The 26,695-nt window shown below is 35.8% G+C and overlaps 2 protein-coding genes and 1 long non-coding RNA gene across 3 annotated transcripts; 2 read left to right on the forward strand and 1 right to left on the reverse strand.

Annotated features, from left to right (window-relative positions):
* The first annotated feature begins 1,041 nt into the window (after positions 1-1,041).
* On the forward strand, positions 1,042-15,005 carry LOC140989505 (uncharacterized). Its single transcript, XM_073458712.1, has 3 exons — positions 1,042-1,245; positions 3,993-5,412; positions 14,135-15,005. Exons 2-3 carry the CDS (start codon positions 5,101-5,103, stop codon positions 14,861-14,863), a joined length of 1,041 nt encoding a protein of 346 aa, XP_073314813.1. The 5' UTR covers positions 1,042-1,245; positions 3,993-5,100; the 3' UTR covers positions 14,864-15,005.
* LOC140989506 (uncharacterized) lies at positions 1,241-3,828 on the reverse strand. The gene is made up of 3 exons (XR_012177499.1): positions 3,752-3,828; positions 3,545-3,653; positions 1,241-3,464 (listed from the first exon to the last, which is right to left on the reverse strand). It is a non-coding gene; the product is annotated as an uncharacterized lncRNA (long non-coding RNA).
* Positions 15,006-18,912: 3,907 nt separating the features above from the next.
* LOC140990284 (uncharacterized) lies at positions 18,913-23,359 on the forward strand. The gene is made up of 3 exons (XM_073459892.1): positions 18,913-18,938; positions 19,610-21,413; positions 22,925-23,359. The coding sequence occupies exons 2-3, from the start codon at positions 19,670-19,672 to the stop codon at positions 22,987-22,989; spliced, it is 1,809 nt and encodes a 602-aa protein (XP_073315993.1). The 5' UTR covers positions 18,913-18,938; positions 19,610-19,669; the 3' UTR covers positions 22,990-23,359.
* The last annotated feature ends 3,336 nt before the right edge of the window (positions 23,360-26,695 follow it).

Below are 26,695 nucleotides of genomic sequence, written 5' to 3' on the forward strand. Positions count from 1 at the left end.
TCCTTCCACATGATTTCTTTGTTATGTTATGAAATCTCGAAAAAAAAAGCAATGTTAGGATTTTAAATTAAAAGTGGTAAGAAATTTTCTGAAACATTAAAAGATAAGATAAGTCCCTGATGCAGTGGGTTATAATATCCGATATATGGTCTTGTCCCTTTAGAGGAATAACAAGGAACTGATCAGTATATTATGAACAAATAGATGAATAATATTGCCTTTTTTTTTTATATGTTTTGATGCCTTGTTTCGAGTTCTGTTTATCTCATTTCTTGATTCATGTTATGATATGTTCTGCGTCATTTCACCTTTGAACTTACATTATATGCATATTTCGATATTCTTGTATACGGTTGGCCTTTACATGCTGAGTGTTTCTCTAAACACTCACGCTCTTACTTCTCTCCTCAGATAAAGGCGATGATCGATTGGAGGATGATGAACAACACATATTTTGTGGTTGGTGATCAAGTTCGAGTCTTCGAGATTACTAAATGTAACTAGATGTTTTTTTAATGGTGACACTAGTAAAATTTTTGGTTTTTATTTCGCCACTAGTTACTTCGACGATTATTAATTATGAAGTATTATATACCAATCAACTTCGGTAATAATACCGGCGAAGTAAAACATTATTTTTTACTTCACAATTTAAAAGACATGGACTTTACTTCTAATTTTTGTAACATTTTACTTCTTCTAATTTTTGTAACATTTTACTTCGACAGAATAGTTTTGATGAAGTAAAAAGTTAAAAAAATTAAAAATTATATTTAGTAAAGTAAAAAAATGAACCATAATTTTAATTAATTTTCCTTAAATTATCTATTAATCCATCAAGATCCTCATTTTTTACAAAAACTGTCGTGTTTTAGATGTGAAAGACAATGTTTTAAAAAACCATTGTCGAGCGTGTTTTTTAATAATTACGACAACGGATTTGAAAAAACTTTGTAAAAAACCATAAAAAAAAATTAATTAAAACAAAAAAAAAAGGAATTAAAGCAGCAAAACCCGTCCCCCACAATTCATTCCCGCCCCTCACGTGAAAGAAAGAAGAACCCAACCCTACTCCCGTTGCTTTCTCCCTCACCACGACATTTTCCGGCGAGCGCCGCCCAGAACACCGGACAAGAAGCGTCGACGTCGAGCTCAGGAAGTTTTTCCCCAAGCCCCTGCGCCTCTTTTCTGTACTGAATCGAGTAGAAATCGAAGTTGTCTGTACGAGATTTACCTTCGATTCAGGTGAGATTTGCGTTCGATTCTTTGTTGTTTGTGTTGTATTGAGTAAGGATTTGAAGCCTATGTGTTTCACCTATTTTCCAGCCACTTTAGCTCGCTTCGGATGAGATTCCCGTGACTGTTTTGCTGATTTTTTTGTTTCACTGATATGTTTCTTTATTGAAAACAAAAATGGAGCTTAATTACCAGTGCGCATCAAACACGTAAATGGAACTGATTTGTTACATAGTTCACCAGATTGTTTACAAGAAGAATTCAATCACACATATATTGGACATAGGATGGGCAAATTCATTACAGACCAAACCGAAATAGTGTAAATGTAATGAATTGAATTTATAGCAAATTAATTAAACCAACCAGTATTCATGGAATCACTTGTTTTAAGTGATTCCGAGGCTCTCACAAAATTCTCCAAAGCAAATTTTTGTTTGGCAGCAAGCTGAGCTATTTTTTCATCCTTCATGTTATCTTCATATTGCTTTTGTAACCTGTCCAATTCACTCCAGTCCTGTAAATATGGGTCAAAGTGCTGGATGAGAACTTCCATAGCTGCAGGTTCTCCATAAGTCAAGTATGGCAAAATTCTTGCAACCATTTCAGTGTTCCTCTGCTGTTTGCTCCACTTTTTAAGTCCTGAAGGATGAGACAATCGCTCCAGAAACATGCTGACTATTTTCTTAGCTTGTTCACTGCTAGCAGAATCTTCACTGGAGACTGTTAGAACTCCTGGTGTGACACTGATATTATCGCTCTCATTTGCTTCCAATGTAAGACCTTCCACAATTAACAGAATGCCCTCAGCTGGTTCCATGGCATCCACTGAGAGTAAGGATTCTTGGTCATTGACCCCTTATAAATTCCTCCTGAGTATGTGCCTTGTTTAGTATCAAAAGATACACAGGCTCTGTCTTCGAAGGGCATATCAAATTACATAGCTGCTCCAAGATAAACTGCACAAGTGATAAAATTAGGATTCAGTTCAGCACACAATTGCATGATCACAAAAAAGAACCGACACAGCTGTCATCTCTAGCAAGGTTTCTCATATAAAAGGTATTTTACTGACATAATTGATGAGTGTAACTTTCTTTCCAGATTCGTATTCAAACAAGAAGATATGATAAATTCTCTAAGCTTAAGTAAGTTCAATCGTCTTTAACAAGCTATTTAGAAGATTATTTTCAGATTTGTCAAAATTTTAAAACCTTAATTCATTGCATTCAACAATTCATTCAATCATTATCCTAAAAAATCACATAATAATACATGGACATGAAAATTGCTTGATATGACAAATACCAAACACTAATACTCACCATATGGATTTACAGCAAACATATTTAGCAGCTTTCTTGGCTAATGCAAACATACATGCCAGACTGACCCATTTATTTTTTTTAATCTAGAATTTTTACATCATTTAACAAAAGTTTAATATTGATTATTTTCTTTACTGAATACACAATATAGTAAGGCAAAGACAATTCGATGTTGGGGATTTGAAGGTTTCTGGTAGTTTCCCTTGTATCTTTCATTTGGAAGGTTTTTATTAGTTCTTTTTTATACTTGAAAATTGAGTATTTTGAGATGTTAATTTTTTGTTTTCTTATAAGTAGTATTATGATATTAGATTATCATTCTATTAAAATTTGGTAACATTAATGAAATTAATTAAAGCCTTTCTGATTTCTTTTTTCTATTTTATGTGACTGATTATTTCTTTGAATAAAGAGATACTGTTTTTACATGAATTGAATTACGGTATTTGTTCTGTATAGTTATTTTGTAATCTTCAGGCTTCTGTCTATTAATACCAATGTTTTATCTTTTCAAGTCCATTTTTAGTTAGCCATTGAATAATTTGATTCATAAATTATAAGACATTCATTTTATGATGTAAGAAACAGGATAAAAACTAATTACTAATACTGCAGCATCAGTTTACAACTTTATGCTAAGATTTCCACTAAGGTTTCCGCTGAGATTTCCACTATGGTTTCCGCTGAGATTTCCACTATTTGTACACCCATCTTGAACTTGAACCGAGTACTGTATATGCCAAAGAAAATCCTCTATGGGCGCACGCTTGGGTCTTTACACAGGCAGTTTAAGGTGATCTGCTCCATTGTTTTCAGTGACTCGTACGCAAACGTTCCATGTATGGAGGGGTCGATCATGTCGCGTAGTTTTGACGGTGATTCGGCTAAGCTCCTCTCAAGCTGTAGCTCAGAAATTTAAGAAACGCTAGATGAAGTATGAGGGAAATGGAACAAAAATTTCGGAGCGAAAGTTATATTACCTGAAATTTCAGGTCATCTATTTCAGTTTGAGAATCTATAGATCTGCCAATGATAACTTGAAGTAGGATCACTCTTAGCTGATAAATGTCTTCTTTTTCTGGATTTTCACTGCAGATATATGCCATGCTTGCGAGTAAATACGGGTCGGTCACAGTGTCTTTGTGGGAAGGGGATAAAAAAATATACATGAAATTTGAAAAAGTTACATGTTTGATTGATTTGAGTGAACTTAATTGTCCATTTTGTTGTGACTGATTACTTTTGTCTTTAAAACATTGGTTTTGATTTGTTAATATACTTGAAAGGAAGTGACATGTTAATATACTTGAAAAACAAAGAGTTATATGGCTTTATCGTTTCTGATTTCTATGATCTCCTAAGTGTTGGATTATATAGTTTATACAGTTTTATTGTACAACTTTTTTTTATTTACTGTAATATTTTCAGGTTTTGTTCAAATCCATATTGAAGAAAGTTAGAGTCCTTGAAGCAGTTTGAAGAAAACCATCTAGCGATAAATAATACAAAAATTTATTGTTACATTTTTCGGGATTTTGCTATATTGAAATGGATAAATTCTGGCTTCACTCGGATAGAAGGTCCAAACAATACGAGGAGGGTGTGGAACAGTTCATTAAAGGTTGTTTACAATATCCCCATATCGATCCCAATTTAATTCATTGTCCTTGTTGCAAATGTATAAATCTTAAAAAAGCACCGGTTAAGTTTATTCGAGAGCATCTTTATTTCCATGGTTTTAGTCAAAATTATGTTAATTGGATTTGGCATGGTGAGTCTGCCGAAAATGATAGAGTAAATTTGAGTACCAACCAAGAGCCAATTGATAATTATCATGACAACTTTGAAACCGTTAATATGTGTGAGACAGCATATGATAATTATACAGAAAATCCAGAAGTGTTTATGAAATTTTTGGAGAAAGCACAGAAACCGTTGTACAATGGATGTAAACGTTACACAAAGTTGAGTGCACTTGTGAAACTGTACAATACCAAAGCAAGGCATTGGATGAGTGATGCTCTATTTTCAGATCTACTAATGGATGTTGGGGATATGTTGCCAGATAATCACAATCTACCATCCAAAATGTATGATGTAAAAAAGACATTGAGTTGTTTGGCGTTGAGTCATGAAAAGATTCATGCTTGTTCCAATGATTGCTTCCATTATAGGAAGCAATATAAAGACCGTTAAAATTTCCCTAAATGTGGATTGCCGAGGTGGAAGCTAACCAAGAAGAGCATTGAGAAAAAAGGTGTTCCTGCTAAGATGGTGTGGTGTTTCACTCCCATACCAAGATTTAAGCGCATGTTTAAATTTTTAGAGACCTCAAAAAATTTAACATGGCATGCAGAAACCATACGAGTTGCTGGTCAGTTACGTCATCCATCTGATTCACCATCTTGGAAGTTGGTGGATCATATGTGGCCTGACTTCGAAAGTGAGCCAAGAAATCTTCGCCTAGCACTTGCAGCTAGCTGATGTCATTAATCCTTATAGCAACCTTAGTAGTCAGTAATGCTGCTGGCCAATCATGTTGGCCACCTATAATCCGCCTCCAAATATGTGTATGAAGAGGAAATTCATCATGGTAACTATGCTCATTTCAGGACCTAAACAGCCAGAAAAAGATTTAGATGTCTACCTCGAGGTGCTAATTGAAGATCTGCAACGATTACGGGAAGGAGTTGATGGCATCTATGATGCTTATCAAAGACAATTTTTCACTCTTAAAGCAGTCTTATTGTGGACAATCAATGACTTTTCTGCCTACGGAAACCTTAATGTTTGTACTACACATAGTTATTATGCATGTCCAGTATGCAAAGAACATACATATGTTAGAGTAGGTGCCCGTCACCCGTCGAGCCAAGTATTGGCCGGGGATTCATATTGAAACTCTATGTATAAACAATAATTATTTTAATAATATTTGAAATTATTGCTTTGGCACATCTTTATCTGTATACACATGCTAGTTGCATAGATAAAGTCTTTGAATATACAAATAATAGAAAGAATATGAGATGCTCATTTGATGAGTATCATGAAACTCATATTTGGAATACTGTATATTCTAAACAGTTCCTAGTCGATTCAGTCGCCATAAAAAGGATATAGGCCGCTCGAGTTTGAGACTAGTGTCTGCGATGTGAGTACCATGTTTCATTGGTAGGACACATTGTGATGTCCGAGTATGCAGATAGATGCTCCTTGTAGAGTGCACTGAACAACCCTCCATAAAAGACTTTCTAAGTGGTTCTCACTTATCGAGTGGAAACGTCCTAGTTTATGGTTGTACACCATTAGTCCTTATGACTCGAGACAACATTGAGACTCTATATGCTAACATTGAACTTTGACTTGTTTACCGACTCATATGGAGTCATCTGGTGGCAAGGTTGGGTGTTCTGTCGAAACATATAGGAGTCGATGCATTGTAGTCCGTGATTCACCGCTTACCTTCGGGTATGGATATCCTATGTGTATGTAGTTTGAAATCTCTGATCAGAGTATTTGTGGTAATTATGAAAGAAGTTTCATAGATTACACCATCGATCCAACTACGACATGACAAATAGTATCGATTCTTTGACATCTCTCGATATATCCATAGTTGTCGAATCGGTCGGGATATATGAGATGAAAAGACCGTACTGTACGCTAATCATAATAGATTGGTTCTTGCAGGCACTATCATTTGATACCTAGAGAATCATGTAAGCGATGCTGCTAAGCGTTTAACATGATTGGTTGGGTACTATCAGACTTGAGTTCTGACGTTCTTATTATCAAGGAGTTGATAAATAAGAATGGAGAAACTTGGGTATACTCATATAAGGATATGTTTAGTCCCGAATCACATTGAGATGTGAACCCACGGTTAGTTGCATCATTGAACCATTGAGGAACACACAAGTGCTAACTTTCTAAATCCCGTTGAGAAGGAAAATAGTTCAATATATTGAACGACTTATAAAAAGTTTATAAACGCAAAGAAAAATAGAAGTATGACTTCTATAAGAGAATTATGGGGAATGTAATTTTTAATTCATGTAAGTGTTCATAAATTAAAAGATGGCTCAAATAAATAATGTATTTGAAAATTGTGATTTTCATAAACATTGTTATGGACTAAATTAAGTTAATTCAAATGTTGAATTAATTAAACACTAGTGGACCTAGTAGAGTCCAAATAATTAAATTAATTCAAGTGTTGAATTAATTAAATCATATTGGGTCTTGTAGAGCCCAATGGAAATAATTATTCAACTAGTGGACTTGAGTAATTCAAGTAAGGTTTAATTGGTCTCAAATTTGTTTAAGACATTTAAATTAAAGTTCATGAGCTTTATAATTGTTACAAGCCCAAATAGAATTGCATGCATGAGAGGTGAAGGGTTGGAGGCTACTTTTTCAATATCCAAGGCATGACATGCACATGCTCACTTTAACTTTTTCAAGCACAAAAAAAAGTCTTCCCCCTTCTCTCCCTCATGGTGGCCGAAACTATTCACTCATATTATTGATGGAACTCATGGCGACCGTCCATTAAGGTTCAAAATCGATGGGTAAGGCTTGACACGTAAAGATGCACGACGTCATATTATTGGGTCCTAATCAAACGTGAGACAAAAGTTTACATAAAGGGTTGCATGGAGATACAATTAGCAACTACATTTTAAGAATTATGATTAGCTGATATTATTCGGGATCATAATTTTCTAATTGGACCTTACGTACCTACTGAGGAAAGGAGTTTCTCGTTTTCACTAGAGGGTAGTGAAAAATGTCAAAAATAGTGAGAGCGAAAATTTATGAAGTAAAAGTCCATAATTTATATCTTACTAAATAATTTAAAATAGTCATTAACATTTATCTGTTTTACTTTTCAGTACAAATTTGATAATGTCTTCGATTCGCAATCCGTTATCTGCAATACTCGAAAAACACGTTTTAACTGGACCTAATTACCTCAATTGGCTAAAAAATCTGAAAATCGTCTTGAATTCGGAAAGGATAGCATATACACTGACTGAGTCGTCCCCTGTTGAGGCTCCGACTAGCTACACTCCTGAGGAATTGTAGACTTACAAGGATTGGTGTGACCATGACTTGCAAGCAAAGTGCTATATGCATGCTTCTATGAATGATGAGCTGCATAGACGTTTTGAGGATGCAAAGAGTGCTGCTGACATTTATTTGCATCTCAAGGAGCTCTTTGGTGAGAAAACACGGCATCTTAGGCATGCTACCGTCAAGGAGATGATCATTTTACGAATGCGAGAATGGGCTTCGGTCCATGAGCATGGCCTAAAGTTGATTGGGCTTGTGGACAAGCTCGTTGGCATGGACCTTATGTTGCCATCAGAGTTTACCACTGACGTGTTGCTCTTGTCACTGTCGAGCTCATTTGATCCTTTTGTGGTGAATTTCAACATGAACAAGCTGGAGCCTACACTTGAGGAGTTGGTGAATATGCTTGTTACGTTTGAAGCCACCATCAAGAAAGAGAAGTCGGTTCTTTATGTGGGTTGTTCATCTGGTACGAAGACTGGTCCACATGGGAAGGGAAAGAAGCATTCTTTCCAACGTCCCAAGAAGAACGAGCCCTTGAAGAGGCAATCTCCGAGTCTCGCTGTGGTAGCCATACCAGTTAAGACTGACAAGACTATTGACATCTGTCATCATTGCAAGAAGCGTGGACATTGGAGGCGTAACTGCAGAGAATATCTTGCCCAAAAAGGTTCTGGAAATGGTATGTTCTATGTTGAAGTAAACATTTCAATTAACTCTACTTCTTGGGTATTGGATACCATCTGTGGCTCACATCTCTATAATGATTTGCAGGTGATAGGAAGAAGTATGAGACTAAGGGAAGGTGAGACCTTCTTGAGGATGGGCAATGAGGCAAGAGTTGCTACCAAGGCTATTAGAGATGTTTACTTGCTTTTAAACAATGATTTTAAGTTAATTTTAAGAGATGTTTTGTTTGTACCTGATTTGGTGAAAAACATTATTTCTATTTCTATGCTTGACAAAGATGGATATTCTTGTCTATTTAGCAAATGTGTTTGCAACATTTACAAGAATGACTGTTTGATTGAGAATATCTTTCAATTTTAATGTTTGATTTCTATGCTTGACAAAGATGGATATTCTTGACTATTTAGCAAATGTTTTTGCAACATTTACAAGAATGAATGTTTGATTGGTACCGGTGAACTTGAAAACGATCTCTACAACTTAAAATTGAAAGATATTCCACTAAACAATGTCCAAACAATAACAACAACAACAAACAAACGAAAACAAGATACTCTAAATTCGGCACAATTATGGCATGCTCGATTAGGACATATTTCCCTAAGAAGGATTAACAAGCTAGTGGGAGTAGGCATGTTTGATATGTCTGATATTAATTCTCTCCCGACTTGTGAATCCTGTCTAAAAAGAAAGATGACCAAAATTCCCTTCAAGGGCCATGTGGAGCGAGCCAAAGGGTTATTGGATTTAATCCATACCGATGTGTGCGGTCCGCTTAGCATCACCACTAAGCATAGACATGCCTACTTCATCACATTTGCCGATGAATTTTCGAGATATAGGTATGTGTATTTGATGAAATACAAATATGAAGCCTTTGAAAGGTGCAAAAAATTCAGAAATGAAGTAGAAAAACAATTGGGACGAAGCATCAAGTCATTTCGATCGGATCAAGGTGGTGAGTATTTGAGTGCCGAGTTCCAAGAGTATCTTAGGGAGAATGAGATTCTCTCGCAGTGGACTCCGCCTGCTACACTGCAGTTAAATGGTGTTTCAGAACGTCGTAAACGGATTTTGATGGACATGGTTCGGTCTATGATGGGGTTCACGGAGTTGCCGCCATCCTTTTGGGGATATGCGCTTGAGACAGCGGCACTGTTGTTGAACAATGACCATTCAAAGGCAGTTGATAAGACACCATATGAGATATGGATGGGTAAGCCTCCCAAATATTTTTATCTTAGAATATGGGGATGTCCTGCTTATGTTAAGCAGGTAGTGAGAGATAAATTGGATAGTCGATCCATTTTATGTTACTTTGTGGGATATCCAAGGAATTCAGTTGGATATTATTTCTATCATCCCCAATAAACAAAGATGTTTGTTTCTAGGAATGCAACTTTTTTGGAAAAAGAATTTTTATTGGATATAAAAGGGGAGATGATAGAACTCGAAGAGGTTCGAGAGACACCCACAATTGTAGAACCCACACCCGAAGAGCCAAGAGCGGAGATACAAGCTCCTAGAAGATCCGAGAGAGTCTCGAGACCACCTATGAGGTATGGTCTGCTTCTTGAAGAGGGCCATGATGAGCCTAACCATGTATGCGATCTAAGGACCTTCAAGGAAGCGTTATCTAATGCCGATTCATCCAAGTGGCTTGAAGCTATGGAATCTGAGATTAATTCCATGCATTCGAACCAAGTGTGGAATCTTGTGGATCCACCTGAAGAAACTGTTCCCATAAGGTGTAAATGAATTTACAAGAGAAAACTTGGGGCGGATGGGAAGGTATTGACCTTCAAGGCACGATTGGTAGGAAAAGGCTATACTCAAAGACAAGGAGTTGACTTTGAGGAAATATTTTCTCCAGTTGCAATGTTCAAGTTTATAAGGATTTTGCTAGCCATAGCTGCATGGTACGACTATGAGATATGGCAGATGGATGTAAAGACAGCCTTTCTTAATGGGGATATTAAAGAAGAGATTTACATGTCTCAACCTGAAGGGTTTACATCTATTGGAAGTGAGCATATGGTATGCAAACTTCAGAGATCTATTTATGGGCTAAAGCAGGCATCTAGGAGTTGGAACCTCAGATTCGATAGTACAATCAAAGAGTTTGGTCTTACTAAGAATCCTGAGAAACCCTGTGTGTATAAGAAGGTCAGTTGGAGTGCTGTGACATTCCTGGTGCTTTATGTTGATGACATTCTACTCATTGGGAATGATGTAGGGATGTTGCAATCAACTAAAATATGGTTAGCGAGTAAGTTCTCGATGCAGGACTTAGGTGAAGCATCTTTTGTGTTGGGAATACAAATCTATAGAGATAGATCAAGAAGATTACTTGATCTCACCCAGTCCACATACATTGATACCATCGTGAAGCGGTTCTCGGTCGATGAGTCCAAGAGAGGACATATACCAATGTGTCATGGCGTGCCCCTATCCAAGTCTATGTCTCCCACGACTGATGCAGAGATAGGGGCGATGACAAGCATTGCTTATGCATCTGCAATTGATAGCATCATGTATGAGATGATATCTACACGTCTTACCGTGGCTTTTGCACTAATTGTAGTGAGTAGATATCAATCGAACCCTGGTCTTCCACACTGGAAAGCTGTGAAAGACTTCCTCAAGTATTTGAGAAGGATCAATAAGTTGTTCTTGGTCTATGGGAGTGGAGAACTGAAATTGGAAGGCTATATCGACTCTAGCTTCCAAAGCGATATCGATGACTCGAAGTCAACCTCTGGGTTCATATTCATGCTCAATGGTGTTGCTGTCTCTTGGAAGAGTTCCAAGCAAGATAGTACTGTGGATTCTACCACTGAGGCCGAATACATTGATGCATCAGCTGCAGCAAAGAAGGCTGTTTGGATAAGGAATTTCGTCCAAAATTTGGGCGTCATTCCTGATGGAGTTGCTCCTGTCCCGATGTTTTGTGACAACACGGGAGCCATTGCTCAGGCGAAGGAGCAAAGGTCTCATCAGAAATCCAAACATGTATTGAGAAAGTACCACATCTCCGAGAGATTGTGGAAAGAGGAGAAGTGTCGATTGACAAAGTCGGCTCCGCAGATAATGTTGCTGATCCACTAACTAAGCCTTTACCTGGACCACTATTCGAGAAGCATCGTGAATCGATGGGTTTGAAGCATATGGGTAGTTGGCTCTAGTGCAAGTGAGAGATTGTTAGAGTAGGTGCTCGTCGAGCCAAGTGTTGACCGATGGTTCACATTGAATCTCTATGTATAAACAATCTTTATTTTAATAATATTTGAAATTATTGCTTTGGCACATCTTTATCTATACACACATGCTAGTTGCATAGATAAAATCCTTAAATATACAAATAGTAGAAAGAGTATGTGATGCTCATTTGATGAGTATCATGAAACTCATAATTGGAATACTGTATATTCTAAACAGTTCCTAGTCGATTCAGCCGCCGCTAAGAAGGATATAGGCCGCTCGAGTTTGAGGCTAGTGTCTGCGATGTGAGTACCATGTTTCATTGGTACGGGACATTGTGATGTCCGAGCATACAGATAGGTGCTCCTTGTAGAGTGCACTGAACAACCCTCTATAAAGGACTTTCCAAGTGGTTCTCACTTATCGAGTGGAAACGTCCTAGTTTATGGTTGTACACCATTAGTCCTTATGACCCGAGACAACATTGAGACTCTCCATGCTAGCATTGTACTTTGACTTGTTTACGGACTCATATATAGGGATGGCAATTTTTCCCACGGGTTTGGGGCCCCGCGGGGAAAACCCGAAACGGGGATGGGGATCCCCGATTTTTTCGGGGTTGGGTTCGGGTTCGGGGATTTTTTTAAATCCCCGATGTAGTTCGGGACGGGTATGGGATTACTATCCCCATCCCCCAAATCCCCGAACCCGCCCCGAAAATAATATCAATAATAAAATAATAGTATTATTATTATTAATAATATAATAATAATAGTAATATTTTTTAAAATATTAATAGTAATATTATTATTAATATTGATATTGATATTAATATTAATATTATCTCTAATAATAATAGATAATAATAAGCTTTGGTTTGAGAAAATCTCCGAATCCGTCATCGTCTTGCCATATTAATATTTTTAAAACGGGGATGGGGGCGAGGATAGGAAGTTGATCCCCGAAGTTCGAAAAAGCGGTGATGGGGTGGGAATGTAATTCGGGGATGGGGATGGGAATGACAAACCCGCCCCCGCCCCGGCCCATTGCCATCCTTACTCATATGGGGTCATCAGGTGGCAAGGTTGGGTGTTCTGTCGAAACATATAGGAGTCGATGCATTGTAGTCCGGGATTCAACGCTTACTTTTGGGTATGGATATCCTATGTGTATGTAGTTTGAAATCTCTGATCAGAGTGTTGGTGGTAATTATGAAAGAAGTTTCATAGATTACACATTCGATCCAACTACGACATGACACATAGTATCGATTCTTTGACAGCTCTAGATATACCAATAGTTGTCGAATCGGTGGGGGTATATGAGATGAAGGGACCGTACTGTATGCTAACCATAATAGATTGGTTCTTGCAGGCACTATCATTTGATACCTAGAGAATCATGTAAGCGATGCTGCTAGGCGTTTAACATGATTAGTTAGGTACTATCAGACTTGAGTTCCGACGTTCTTATTATCAAGGAGTTGATAAATAAGAATGGAGCAACTGGGGTATGCTCATATAAGGACATGTTTAGTCTCGAATCACATTGAGATGTGAACCCAGAACTAGTTGTATCATTGAACCATTGAGGGCCACACAAGTGCTAACTTTCTAGATCCCGTTGAGAAGGAAAGTAGTTCAATGTGTTGAACGGCTTATAAAGGAGCTTATAAGCGCAAAGAAAAATAGAAGTAAGACTTCTTTAAGATAATTATGGGGAATGTAACTTTTAATTTATGGAAGTGTTCCTAACTTAAAATATGGCTCAAATAAATAATGTATTTGAAATAATTGTGATTTTCATAAACATTGTTATGGACTAAGTTAAATTAATTCAAATGTTGAATTAATTAAACGCTAGTGGACCTAGTAGAGTCCAAATAATTAAATTAATTCAAGTGTTGAATTAATTAAATCATATTGGGTCTTGTAGAGCCCAATAGGAAATAATTATTCAACTAGTGGCTTGAGTAATTCAAGTAAGGTTTAATTGGTTTGAAATTTGTTTGAGACATTTAAATTAAAGTCCACGGGCTTTGTAATTGTTACAAACCCAAATAGAATTGCATGCATGAGAGGTGAAGGGTTGGAAGCTACTTTTTCAATATCCAAGGCATGACATGCACATGCTCACTTTAACTTTTTCAAGCACCAAGAAAAGTCTTCCAACCCATTCTCTCTCTCATGGTGGCCGAAACTATTCACCCATATTCTCCTTCATTTTGCTTCTTCAATTGTTGAGGATTACATACTCTTCTTAAAAGAAAAATCCTCTAATTTTTCTAGTGCAAAATTAGAGAAGATCTTCTTTGTTGGTGGTGGGCTTGATATTTGAGCAAGGAGTGTTCATAGGAAGCTTGTAAATTGTCTAGCCATTCAAGAGCTAAGTTGTTTAACAACTTAGTTGGAGCCATCATCAATCCTTTGTGATTGATAGGTAAATTTCGTAAAACACCATATGTATGACATTTTGTGTTTTTCGTATTTGCTACACACAATATGTTGGGGTGCTCGGTTTTCTTCTTGTAGAAAAATATTTTTGAAACTTCTGTTGCGCATCCGGACACCATAATCGATCCCTTTTCAACTTATGCAAAGCATTTGGAAAATGAGAAGAAAATGTCCTTTGTTGGTCATAGACGATTCCTACCATGGTTTCATCCCTGTCGGAGGCAAAACAAGGAGTTCAATGGCATGGAAGAACATGGAGAAGCATTTGCACCATTATCTGGAGTTATCTTGTTTGAAAAGCTTTCGAGCATATGGTGTGAGTTTGGAAAGAATATTAGTGTGAATGGTAAAAGAAAAATGAATGCAAAGGAGAATAATGTGGAAGACAGTAAAGAAGAAAAAGATTTCGGAGCAACAGATTTCAGAAAATGTGGGAAAAATAAGTCAATTTTTTTCAATCTTCCTTATTGGAAACACTTGCATGTTAGGCATTGTCTCGATGTGATGCACGCTGAGAAAAATGTCTTCGAATACCTCATTAATACTCTGATGAATGTTAAAGGAAAAACTAAGGACAATGTGGCAGCTAGGTTGGATATGGTTAAAATGGGAGTTAGGCCTGAATTGGCCCCTAAATTTTGTGAAAAAAGAACATATCTTCCTCCTGCCGCATGCTCATTCACAAAAAAAGAAAAGTTACAAGTCTGCCAGTCGTTTATGGATATAAAAGTTCCTGAAGGTTTCTCATCGAACATGAAGAATCGTGTGTGCATGTCTGAGCTGAAGTTGACAGGCTTGAAATCTCATGATTGTCATGTCTTAATGCAGTATTTCCTACCAATACTTATCCGTGATGCACTACCAAAACATGTTTGATATGCCATCATAAGATTATGTTTCTTCTTCAAAGATATTTGTTGCAAGGTTATAGATGTAACCAAGTTAGATAAGCTGCAATTTGACTTGATTGTTAAGCTTTGCTTAGTGGAGCAGTATTTTCCCCCTTCTTTCTTCGATGTCATGCGGCATAAGTTCACCGGAGAAACTCGGTTCGCGGCTGGCTCAACGTGAAAGGTCGGCTTTGGTCGGAAAGTGTTATAGAGTTCGAGTACCGCCTTCCTTTTGTCGGAACCCTAGCACAACAAACAGTCGGAAATTGAGAGGAAGTAAAGCCACGCAGGCGAGGGTTGCGCCTAGGGTTTTCAGGTTCGTCTCAAGTCACGATTCTGAAAGATTTTTTGAAAGAATTTATAAAATATTTTATACAAAAATTTTACATAATATTTTAACAATATTTTTAAGAATAAATATAGCTCCGACTAGACAATTATTTACGATTTTTTTTTTATAAAAATGTTTTTACGAATAAATATTTTGTAAAAAACACTTTTATAAAAACGTTTTATAAGTAATTATTTAATCGGAGACATATTTATTCTTGGAACAATTTAAAATATTATATAATAATTTTGTGTATAATATTTTATAAATACTTTAAAAAGGTTTTCAGAATGCCGAACTTGAAAACCCTAGGTCCGATTATCTGCCACAGCGTTAGCAATAAAACTAAATATAATGCTGCTCGTATTTATTTAAATGTTGCTGATTTTACTTTGCTTGAGCTTAGCGGAAATTTGCTATTGGTAATTGCGTGGAATTTTTCTAACTCCTATTTCGGCAATTTTGTTTTTTAAGCTTCCTTCACAATTCGACTCTATGGAGGAGAATTTTGAAGGACTGACTGAAAGAGGATGGCATAAGGAAGATTTTAAAGCTTTGGCATCTCAACTTAAGGAGCGTGAATCTCTTCTTAGGCTCAAGCGCCGGTAATTAGTTCTTCCGACCGCTTTTCCTTTCATTCCTTTTGTCTCTTAATTATATTGTTTATGTTCATTCTTTTGACGCATGTTTTGTAATTAAATCTAAAAAATTACTTCGTAGATGTTTGATGGGTCTATCCTTGTCCAAAAGAGAACAAGAACGTGCTGAAGAACTACTGCCACCCAATGATAAGTATGCACAAAATTTATTTTTCTTTTGTTTTTGTTTTCATGTGAGTGGATTTTTTTAAGCCTTTTTTTCAGTGTGATGTGATCACGGTGGAGAATTCTGGTTTTGGGGGTCATTATTGATTGAGAAAAGAAGTACTATACTAATACTAATTATTTGAAGTGCTGACTGAAAAAATGAAATTCTATGCTTAACATTGTTCGTACTCCATTAAACTTTATACTTGATCTGATCACGCAATAAAGATTGTGATCATCCCAAATTGATTGAACCTAAAAGGCTAGTACTTTATGCCTGGGCTCTCATTTTCGATTTATGGTCTGATATCGGTGTTTCCATTGAGTATCAGCACAGCGGCAAGGAGCAACTTGGTAAGGCTTACCACCGAGTCTGATCTAGTAAAGTGGAGTGTGTTATATTATACACTGGATTAATTGGTAGGCTTATCACTGAGTCTGATCTAATAAAGCGGAGTGTGTTATATTATACACAGGATTAAGGTGCATGCATTTAATACTGAGTCTAGAAAGCTCGTCTAACAAGAAATTGTAGTGTGGCTGACAAGTCTAGAAAAGCTCATCTAACCTAGAAACCTAGTTTTATGGGCTTGGTGTCTCCTTTCGAGCTTATAGCCTCTTAAGAATTGTAGCGGATTGTTTTTTTTAAATTTGTGGATGAAATATTTTACGGTCAAGTACTATGATATTGTCACCCTAAAACAACTTTGACTTTCGATGTGTGCCAGTCCAATACGTAGAGTCCCACACACATTTTATGGATAACGCAAGAAATTCTTTCATCCATATACTACTCATCTTTGATTATTATGTAGGAAATTCCTGATATATATTTTCTTTGTTTTTTTGTATGATTTTTGTTTTCCATATCCTTTTAATATTACATGTTTCTTTATGTTAAACATGTTGATTAATTGGTTAAAATTCATTGGATAAATGTAAAAAACTTATGTATGAACTATGTCTCTATGTTTTTTTTCAATGTAAATTGAATTGCTTAAAAATAGGTTGAACTTTAGATAAATAAATGTTTTGATAGTGAAAAATTCAGGCTCCCTGTTATGTTAAATTTAATAAAGCCATATGATCACGTTCTAAAGAGAAACTGTACTGGCTGTCTGGGTTTGAAGGTAATCCTTTAAATCTCTGAAGGTTTGGTTTTAAAAGAGAGTTTGAGTGTGGTTTATTCCATGATTAACACATAGCAATGTGTATGAAGTTTTCACTGTCAAAATATTTGATGTGTACTGTGATAGGGGTGATACTTCAAAAGGAATTATAAAACTTAAATTGTAGATGATGAAGTAGGGATGTGACTGAAGTAGGGATGTGACAAGGTTGGGTTTGGGTAGGAGGTAACACAAAACAGCCACAATGTTTTAATTAGAATGTATTTTAAATTATGTTCTTATATTACTTGCCGACTCGGAGGAATATTTTCAAAAGACAAGAAAATAATGAAAAATTATTATTAATGTCCCCACAGTAAAATCAATATGATATTAGGGATGTATTAATTTTGTGTATTTTAAATTATGTTCTTATGTATTATTTTTGTAAAAAGACCTGAGTTTTCTATGTGAATTTGTTTATTCATTTTGACATTAGGGATGTATTAATTGTCATTTTTAAAAAAATAAAATAAATTGTCAATGTGTTCCATTAAGCTTTCGGGTATATGTATATGATATTGAAATATTTTGCGTATATGTTTTTTTTCAAGAATGGGGTTTGTTATTATTGTCATGTGAAACCTTACCTATTTTTAAAATAATATTTTATAATTTTCCCGCGTAATCATATTCTGTCATTTATCGTCATATCAATTCCTCAATCAATGCATTTGTATTTTAAATTTGGATTATACTTATTTCATATTTTATCAGTGCATTGCGTGAGCAACGAACTGCTAGTCTTGGATATGTTACTTTATGTTAAACATGCTGATTAATTTGCTTGAGTTCATAAGAGAAATATGAAAAACTAATATGTCCTTGTATGTTTTTTTTCCTGGGTTTATTGAGTTGTTTCGAAGAAGGTTGAATTCTAAATAAATCAATATTAACGTTTTGACGGTGAAAACATCACACTCCCTACTATCTGTTAATCACAATAACCAAGTTTGTAAAGAGAAACTATACTGCCTATAAAGGTAATCCTTTAAATCTATAAAGATTTGGCTTTAAAGAGTTTGAATATGGTTTTACTCCGTGGTTAACAGTTAGCAATGAGTTTGAAGATCTGTGTCAAAAAATTTAATGTGTACTGTGATGGTGGTTATATTTTGAAGGGAATTATAACAAGTTAAATGTAGATGGTGAAGTAGGGATGTGACTGGGAAGTGGGATTGGACAAGGTTGGGAGTTGAGGTTACACAAATAATCATGATGTTCGGAATGAATTTTAATTTTATGTTCTTATATTACTTACCAACTATGAGGAATAGTTTTAAAACAAGAAAATAAAATTTTTTTTGTTGTCAATGACCCCATGGTATAATCAACTATGAGGAATTATTTTATTTTATTTTTTTGTTGTCAATGAACCCATGCTTCAACTCCATAATATATTTATTTTTAAAATAATATTATATACTTTCCCACATGATCATATTTTATCATGTATAATCATTTTATTAATCAATCAATGCATTTATATTTTAAATTCGGATTATACTTATTTCCTAATAATTTATGCTCACACATTGCATTTGTGCTTTAAACCTGGGCATGTTAGGGGGTTTTTTGTTTTTTCTTTGATGATATTATTGTCTTTGATGTTTTGATAAATGCGGTTCCGGGTTTTTTGGAAACATTTTACTGATTTTTGAGTGAATAATAGCAGTGAAGTGTTTTTACTCTTTTTTTTTTTTTTTTTTTTTTTTTTTTTTTTTTTTTTTTNAGTCAGTACTTAGAGAGGACGATGTGAGTTTTCTTACTGTACTGTGTTATAACACTTGATTAATTGATTTTAGATTATTTCAATGGTTTGCACCCAGTCCCTTCATCTTTTTCTGTGTAAGCATAGGGGTGTAGGGTTGAGGCATTGACATTCTCATTACTTCTCTATAGGACACCCTTATTAGTTTTTCTAGTGATATTCTGGGTCAAACTGAAGTTTCGGTGGAAAGTAGCAGCGATGAAGTGAAAGAAAAAGACTAAGTATGACTTGGATATTTTGGAATTACTTATAATCCTCTAAGCATTCAAGGAGAGATCACACAACAAAATCTCAAGAAACTTCAATAGTATTTAGAAAATAAATTAGTCAATCTCTATTTCAATTTTTATTTTTGAGCACTATGTGCCTCTCGAACTTCATCTCTTCTACCTGTGAACTTGATTTTTATTAGGGAAATAAGATCATAGGTCCTGGCATAACTTAGATCATATGTCCTGACTTGCGTTGACTACTATGAAATTATGAAATATCTGATTATTTTTTAAGAAAATTGCACTGGTTACGTTTTTTGATCCTTTTGTCACATGCTTCTTGTAGTGGTTTAATTGCATACTTTGAAAACATGCGTGCATTTACGCTCTGCATATGGAGGTTATTTTGTCTTATGTTATGAAAATTTGATGTTTCATTCCAGGTGAACTATGATGACATAAGAAGTTGCGTAGAAAGGGGATATAATGCATATAACTGCAAAATGGAAAACCATGGTGTTCTAGAGGGTTTACAAATTTTTAATTCCCACGATGATCTCAAAGATGTATTCTTCCTTCTTGATGACATGACAAACAAAGGATTATATTCTTTCGTTGAGATACTCACGGGGGGATTAGTTAAATACGAAAAAACCAATTGGTGTATGAAGAAGATAATTAGAGAGTTTCTTCCTGAAGTTCTTGCTGATAAGAGTGACATTTCCAAAACAAGATTGAAACATATTTTTCAACTACTGAAAGATGTGACGATTTTTCGTGGGTATCAGGCGGTTTGTCCAACTCATTCTGAAACTTATTGCGCTGCAGGTATCAAGATACTGAATGGGCTCGAGGACTTCCCTTTTAGAGCGTTAAGCGCAATGCATAGGAAGGTGAGAGGAGTTAGGGGATACATCCCAACCCTGCAGTCACCAAAATCTGGATGGAGCCGTGATGGTTTAATCAATGTAATAAGGAAAAAGTGCATGAAGATGCTCTTGGATCTTAGTAATAGTAATGAGCCTGCAGAATCGTTAGCTGGGGCTTTGGGAGTTGCTGGCTTGACATTAAAGCTGATACTTAACCAGCCTGCTGCAATAGAATTTAGGAAATTTTCACCAGAAATCGAAGCATTACAAAATGACATAGCAAGGGCTATTTATTTCATAAATGATCCAAAGAGAGTAAGCTTGATAGAAGTGAGAAGAGTGAACGTTTTACTGTCTCCTAATGTTGAGATGTCGATCAGAAGTTTACGCAGGGCTGTAAGGAATTTATTGACTGAATATCTTTTTGAGTGCAGTGATATGGACAAGGTCCCAAATTGTTTACTGGAAACTCTTGACATTATCATCAATAATAAATCTCGACGTCCACGTCTCAGAGGATTGCCCTCTTCAGGGATTCATACCAAAGAGTTAGTGGAGGAGGAAATACAAAAGGAGGTAGAATATGTATTAATTGTCAGTGCTCAAGCAAAAGAAGTTTTATGGAACATTCTACCTGAGTATGCATTTGATCGAGATTTTTCTAACGCATACATGGAGGATTTAGAAAAAAGTGATATCCTCTATATATCAGATGACGATGAACAAGTAAGAGAGAACCCTCAGTATGGTGGATGTTATTCTCACGATTCATATTGTGGATCAGAAAGCATTTGTGAAACTTCACCTGTATCAACAGTTAAATCAAATTGCTTTTCCCCTCCTGTGTCCCCAAGCAGTAAGTTGGATGTACCACCTCTAATGTCTTTTCATACCACAGAAATGGATCCAGATAAAAACCATAGTTTTGTTCATTCCGCAAAATCCGTGGATTCAAAAGTACTAGATTGTTCATGCACAGATAGGAAACATCACCTACCAGGATGTTTTGGGGAATTTGGATTGGCTTATCCTGACCCTCGTAAAGCGACAATCGAGAATAAACTATTTTCTCTATCTAACTCACCTGACACCAGCCACAATGAAATTAGTGGTGGAAAGGCGACAAAATTCTCATTTTCCACCTCAAAATTAGAATTTTCTGATGTACCAGTTGAAAAGAAAATCCCCTTCCCTGAGCAGAGCAGGAGTGTTAATCAATACCTTGAGGTGCAGGAAGCTTGTGATGCCGTGAGTATGGTCGCCTATCGGTTTATAGGTCACATGTTGGACGAGCTTGCTAAGATGGAAGGCTTAGAATTACATCAATGTGATAGATTATACCTCCGAAGTAATGCTTCAGTTCTTGAAGATTCTGAAGGTAAAGTATCTACATCTGTCCTTATGTTTATGATACAAGGAGGTTTTGATGGTTAACATGTCTTGTGCTTTTAGTGATTATCTTATGTTGTGCTTGTCTAATTTGGTGAATATGAAACTATGGTTTCTATGGGCCATATTGTATTTTTCTTGCAAACTCTATAGGCCGAAAATCAATTTTTTTTTGAAGTTTTTAAAGAAAGCATATTTGTTGCTGATTCTCTGTGGGTTCTCGTGGACTGCTTTTAAACTGTACTATGGATTTAAAAATATAGTCTGACATTTATTTCAATAGGCATCCACATTTTATTTGTCAATAAAACCATGGGAAGTTCATGTCCACTGTTCATTACATGTACAATGAACCATCCTAATTATATTTGTTGAGAATTTAATCTAAGTTCATCCTCTACAGTTTTACAAAATGCTCAGTACCTTGTAAATCCCATATCTATTTTGTCACATTTCTGCATTTATGCACCTGGGCCTCCTTCCGAAAAATTGTTCTTTCACATGAGGTGGCACGTTCTTCTGTTTACGGAAGATAACTTTCGTTTGGAGGATCATGTGTTTTCAGACTTGTTTTTTAGTATTCTTAAATAGTCACACACTTATGTTTGTATTATAAGTAATATATAAGCAAAGAGATTTACAGCTTTGTATTTTTGTTTGATAAGTTTTCTTTAATGTACATCTTGTTGTCAGGTTTTTATCCGCTTTTTTTGCCCTTGTGTTGTGCTATTGCTAACACCTAGTTGAAATTTATTTGGTCGCATCAATGTCCAAGTTAGTACATTTCCACATTTTAAGAATATAAATTACATATATGTATTTTTGTTTGAATAAGTTTTCTGTAATGTACATTATCAACATACCTTTTTCAGAGCGTCTTGTTGTCAAGTTTTTATCCGCGTTTCCCCCCTTGTGTTTTGCTGTTGCCTAGTTGAAATTATGCGGTTGCATCAATGTCCAAGTTTAGTACATTTCCACATTTTAAGAACATAAATAAATTACAAATTGTTTGCAGAGTAATTAAGTTTTTTGATTAGGATGGAATCTTATTTCTTAAGTTGAATAAAGTTGATTACAAGTCAGTCTTAAGGTCTACACCTGATGAAAATTTGATTCACTAGTTAAAAAGCGTGAACAGTCAAGGGCTGCAGTTGGTGTTCTAAAGTTGTGTTGTGAAATTTGTTGATACGTGTTGATCATTATTAGGAGCTACATAGTTGAATTGTAAGGTGTTTTGGAACACAAGTTATTGCTCTGGATAGAGGAGAATGATAGAGGAGAATGTAGGACACACTGACCAAGTTACATAATTCTACCCCCATTGAATCTTGGTTGATATTTAGTTTGATCACTTACTGATTTTTGCGTTCAAAATGCTTAAATTATTTTTTTGGATTGCTTTGGCTCGATGTGATTTATGAGTTAAAAATTTCGACCAGTCAATTTACCATTTGATGATTTTATCATACGTACTCACTATTCTATTGTTTTCTCCTCCAGAATCCCCACACACTTCTTTAGCAGCCATGTTCTCAAGAATGTGGAAAGATGCGCTGGAGCACTGAGACTTCTCATTTACAAGCTCATGAAATTGTGCCTTCGTGAAGGTCAGTCTTGTTCATCGTTGATAACACCCCCACAACTCGAAACATCATGTCAAATTCTGTTGACTTATCAACACCACCACGAGAAGCTGTCATGTTCCTACCTTGCTGAATCGTGAAATGTTCTATTATGAAATGGTACTAGTCCTATATATAAAGGATTCCTGCCTTGTGTGTGTCATTGAATGCGGAAAATAGTTATCTGTTCGTTAACATAGCGAGATTGGTGTTCTAAAATTTGACCAAAAAAATCATCTAGACATAAGAATCTCAGGATTGCACGTTAACAAGGCATACGACTAATAATTCTGAAACTGGAGATAATGTTGTCATGAAGGTTATGGCGCCAATTGCAAGGTTTGGTGGCTCGATCGCTGATCTGATGTGATGAGATTCTATGATATTGGATGTTCACTAGTAGAATTTTTTATTTTCACTGATTATTTCGGCGATTATTAATTATGAAGTAATATATACCAATCAACTTCGGTAAAAACATCGACGAAGTAAAACATTATTTTTTACTTCAAAATTTTAAAAGTACGGGCTTCATTTCTAATTTTTTGTAACATTTTATTTCGAAAGAGTAGTTTTGATTAAGTAAAAATTTTTTTTAAAAAAACTATATTTATATTTAGTGAAGTAAAAAAAATAAACCGTATTTTAATTTTTCCACAAAAACTAAAGTGTTTAATCCGGCCGTAACCCTTTTTCTGCAGGCATTAAAGAGAAGCCAACCCTATTCCCCAATACTTTAAGCAGGCATTAAAGAGAAGCTAACCTTATTCCCCAAAACTCAATTCGGCCGTAACCCCTTTTTTTGCCGCCCATCAGTTATGGAAATGGAATCTGGTCGTCGCGATCGCTGGCGTGATGAAGAAAGGGATAACAATTCTGCTGTTCGCAAAGATCGATGGAAGGAGGGGAAAGAGAGAATACTGATAACCTTAGGGTGGATCACTGGACTGATTCATCTAAGAAACAATACGGGGAAGCATTTCGAGGCCCTGGGGACCAATGGACTGATACAGGAAAAAGAGAAAGTCATGACCATCGTAGGGAGAACAAATGGAACTCTCGATGGGGTCCGGGTGATAAGGAGACCCAGGCTTTGCCTGAGAGGGGGGACTCCAACAAAGAGTGGACATGAATCTTGATAAAGCTTCCTCCTACATTCCTTACCATGGAAAGGATGAGAGGGGTGCAGAACACCATCGGCCTTGGAGATCTAACTCTTCTTACAAACGAGGTAAAGCAGATCCTAGTCACCAAAGTTCGGCACAAAACAAGCCGATTCATGCATTTTCACATGGCTGGGGTAAATTTATATTCTGCTGTTATGGGATATTAGCTTGAAGATAATTGTTAATTGTTTGGGTGTTTGTGTAGTTTATTCTGAAGGGCATTGACCAAGGGGAGATTGTGAGTAGTGGTGCTCCACAGATTAATAATGATGGATCAGCTGGTCGAACTACATCTGATTTTATGCAGTCGAAACAAAACAGGCTTGGTATTTATATACTTTGATTTACAATTTTGCACTCTATTTTTGTGTTTTTATTTTTTTTTGGCTTGTTCATGTAGATGAATATTGAATTCTTATGTTATGATTTACTTCAGCTTGGGGTAGGGATGATTTGCTAGTTACTCATGATAATGTTTATATATTTGTATTGTTATGCCGTTATTTGATTTCTACGACTGAGATTTTTGGATATTTTTATCAAATTTTATATAATATTAGTTTTCCTTTTTGATTGTTCAAGACTGGTGGTATTGTTTCTGTATCGAACACGATGATTCGTGTGACACAAATTGTGGTTTTCGGTGGTTTTGATTTCCTGTAATTGTTTCTTGGATGTTTATTTTGGTTCACTGCTTTTACTTCAAATCTTCATCCTCTGGATAACATCGAATTCGCTATAGAAAGGAGGTCTTCAGTGTTGAGCTATAATCTGGAATTTTTGTCAGTTCTTTACGATTAATTTGTTCATATTACTGTCAGCAGAGGTGTATAGGCTTTTATTAGTTCGATGGGGGAGAGAAGGAAAAGAAAGGTTGTTAATAAATATCCTTTTCACGTGTATAGACGTAGTAAGATCGGTTTGTATGTAAGCCTGCAGGTACAAATTTCTGATTCTTTTTCATTATTCATTCTATGTTGGACCGGGTCCAACAGTCATCTTGCATTATCAGATAGATTTGGATGGGTCACATGTTTCAAATCTATTTATCAGCTGGTTTAGGAGTTCCCATGGCATTTCTATGGGGATTTGAGTTAAGAGTTTTGTTTTATGTTACCGGTGATGGTTCCGTTAACATTAATGGGAAACCTGTACTCAAGAACAACACTGGCAACTGGAAAGCATGTCCTTGTATGCCGGATACCTGGATAGTCTTCTCTGCCCATTATGCTCAGATGTCTACTGTGTTTGTCGAGCAAGGTGCAATGATTGACACTTCCATAGGTTCCTTCAAGATTCCCGCAGCTTCTCTGTCAAGTTCTCATGTCGTTAGTGTAATTTTCTGGCTCCCAGTCTATGACAGAATTCTTGTTCCAATTGCCTGGAAAAGAGAGAGGATTCTCAGAGTTACAAAGAATGGGCATTGGCCTTTTTCTTTCTGCCTTCTGCATGTCCGCTGCTGCTATAGTGGAAAGGACCTGGCCCAATCACTCTGGTTGGTGGACGAGCCTGTTCCAGTACCAATAAGCATCTTCTGGCAAGTACCTCAGTATTTTCTATTAGTGGCTGCTGAAGTTTTCACATTTATCGGGCAACACGAGTTCTTCTACGACCAATCTCCAGATGCCATGCGCAGTTTGTGTGGTGCCTTTGCGCTCCTCACAACTTCCTTAGGCAATTACCATAGCTCTTTTGTTATGACCGTCGTCACATCTTTAACGACCCGAGGAGGAAACATCGGGTGGATTCCAGATAATCTGAACGAGGCTGGACTCAGCCTACTTAACCTGGTGATCCATGTCTTCTGCTCCAAAAATTTTAAAATCGAAGAAGGTGACATGAGATGAAATGATATTGTACCGGAAACTACACAGTACAGAAGAACATGATTATTGTTTGTATATGCTCTTTATATACTTTTAGAAACGTTCTTCCACTATTTAAAATCTTTAAAGAAAGAAATCGGTTCAAAGTTTCCTTTTTTAGATGCATTATGTACGGAGTGTTTGTCCTTTGACAGTTTGATGATACATGAATAATCGGTTTGTTAAGGGCATGTTCAATGATTGAGGAATTTCGTTGATAACTTCATTGTATAGACAATTGTGATAGATAATTTCATAGTGGACATGATATTAAAGTATTAATTTTTTATTTTATTCAATAATTTTTATATTCAATTTAATAAATTGATATTTAAAAAAAACAGAATAATTAAAACATAAATTTAAAAATATAATTACATATAAATGAATTTTAAAACATAATTACACGCTATTTTTTAAAAAAAACACGCAATTAAAAAATTACAAATAATTAATTGAATCGTTTACGAAGAATTTTTTCTTGCATCTTTGTATAATACTCACGGATTTGGATTGTTAATATTTTTTTCCATTATCAGATTTTCTTGTTCCATTCTCTTTTCTTTCTTGTTCCATCAACCTTATTTCTAACTTCCTTTCAATATGTTGCTCAACTTT

This window comes from Primulina huaijiensis, chromosome 12, assembly GCF_012295235.1.
Source record: "Primulina huaijiensis isolate GDHJ02 chromosome 12, ASM1229523v2, whole genome shotgun sequence".
Classification (NCBI taxonomy): domain Eukaryota; kingdom Viridiplantae; phylum Streptophyta; class Magnoliopsida; order Lamiales; family Gesneriaceae; genus Primulina; species Primulina huaijiensis.

Bases quoted from the DNA above. Each gene is read 5' to 3' on its own strand.
- LOC140989505 (XM_073458712.1), top strand. From the start codon at position 5,101: ATGTTGGCCACCTATAATCCGCCTCCAAATATGTGTATGAAGAGGAAA. The intron at 5,413-14,134 runs GTAGGTGCCCGT...ACTTATGCAAAG, and splicing joins AAGAACATACATATGTTAGA to CATTTGGAAAATGAGAAGAA.
- LOC140990284 (XM_073459892.1), top strand. From the start codon at position 19,670: ATGGAAAACCATGGTGTTCTAGAGGGTTTACAAATTTTTAATTCCCAC. The intron at 21,414-22,924 runs GTAAAGTATCTA...TTTCTCCTCCAG, and splicing joins AGTTCTTGAAGATTCTGAAG to AATCCCCACACACTTCTTTA.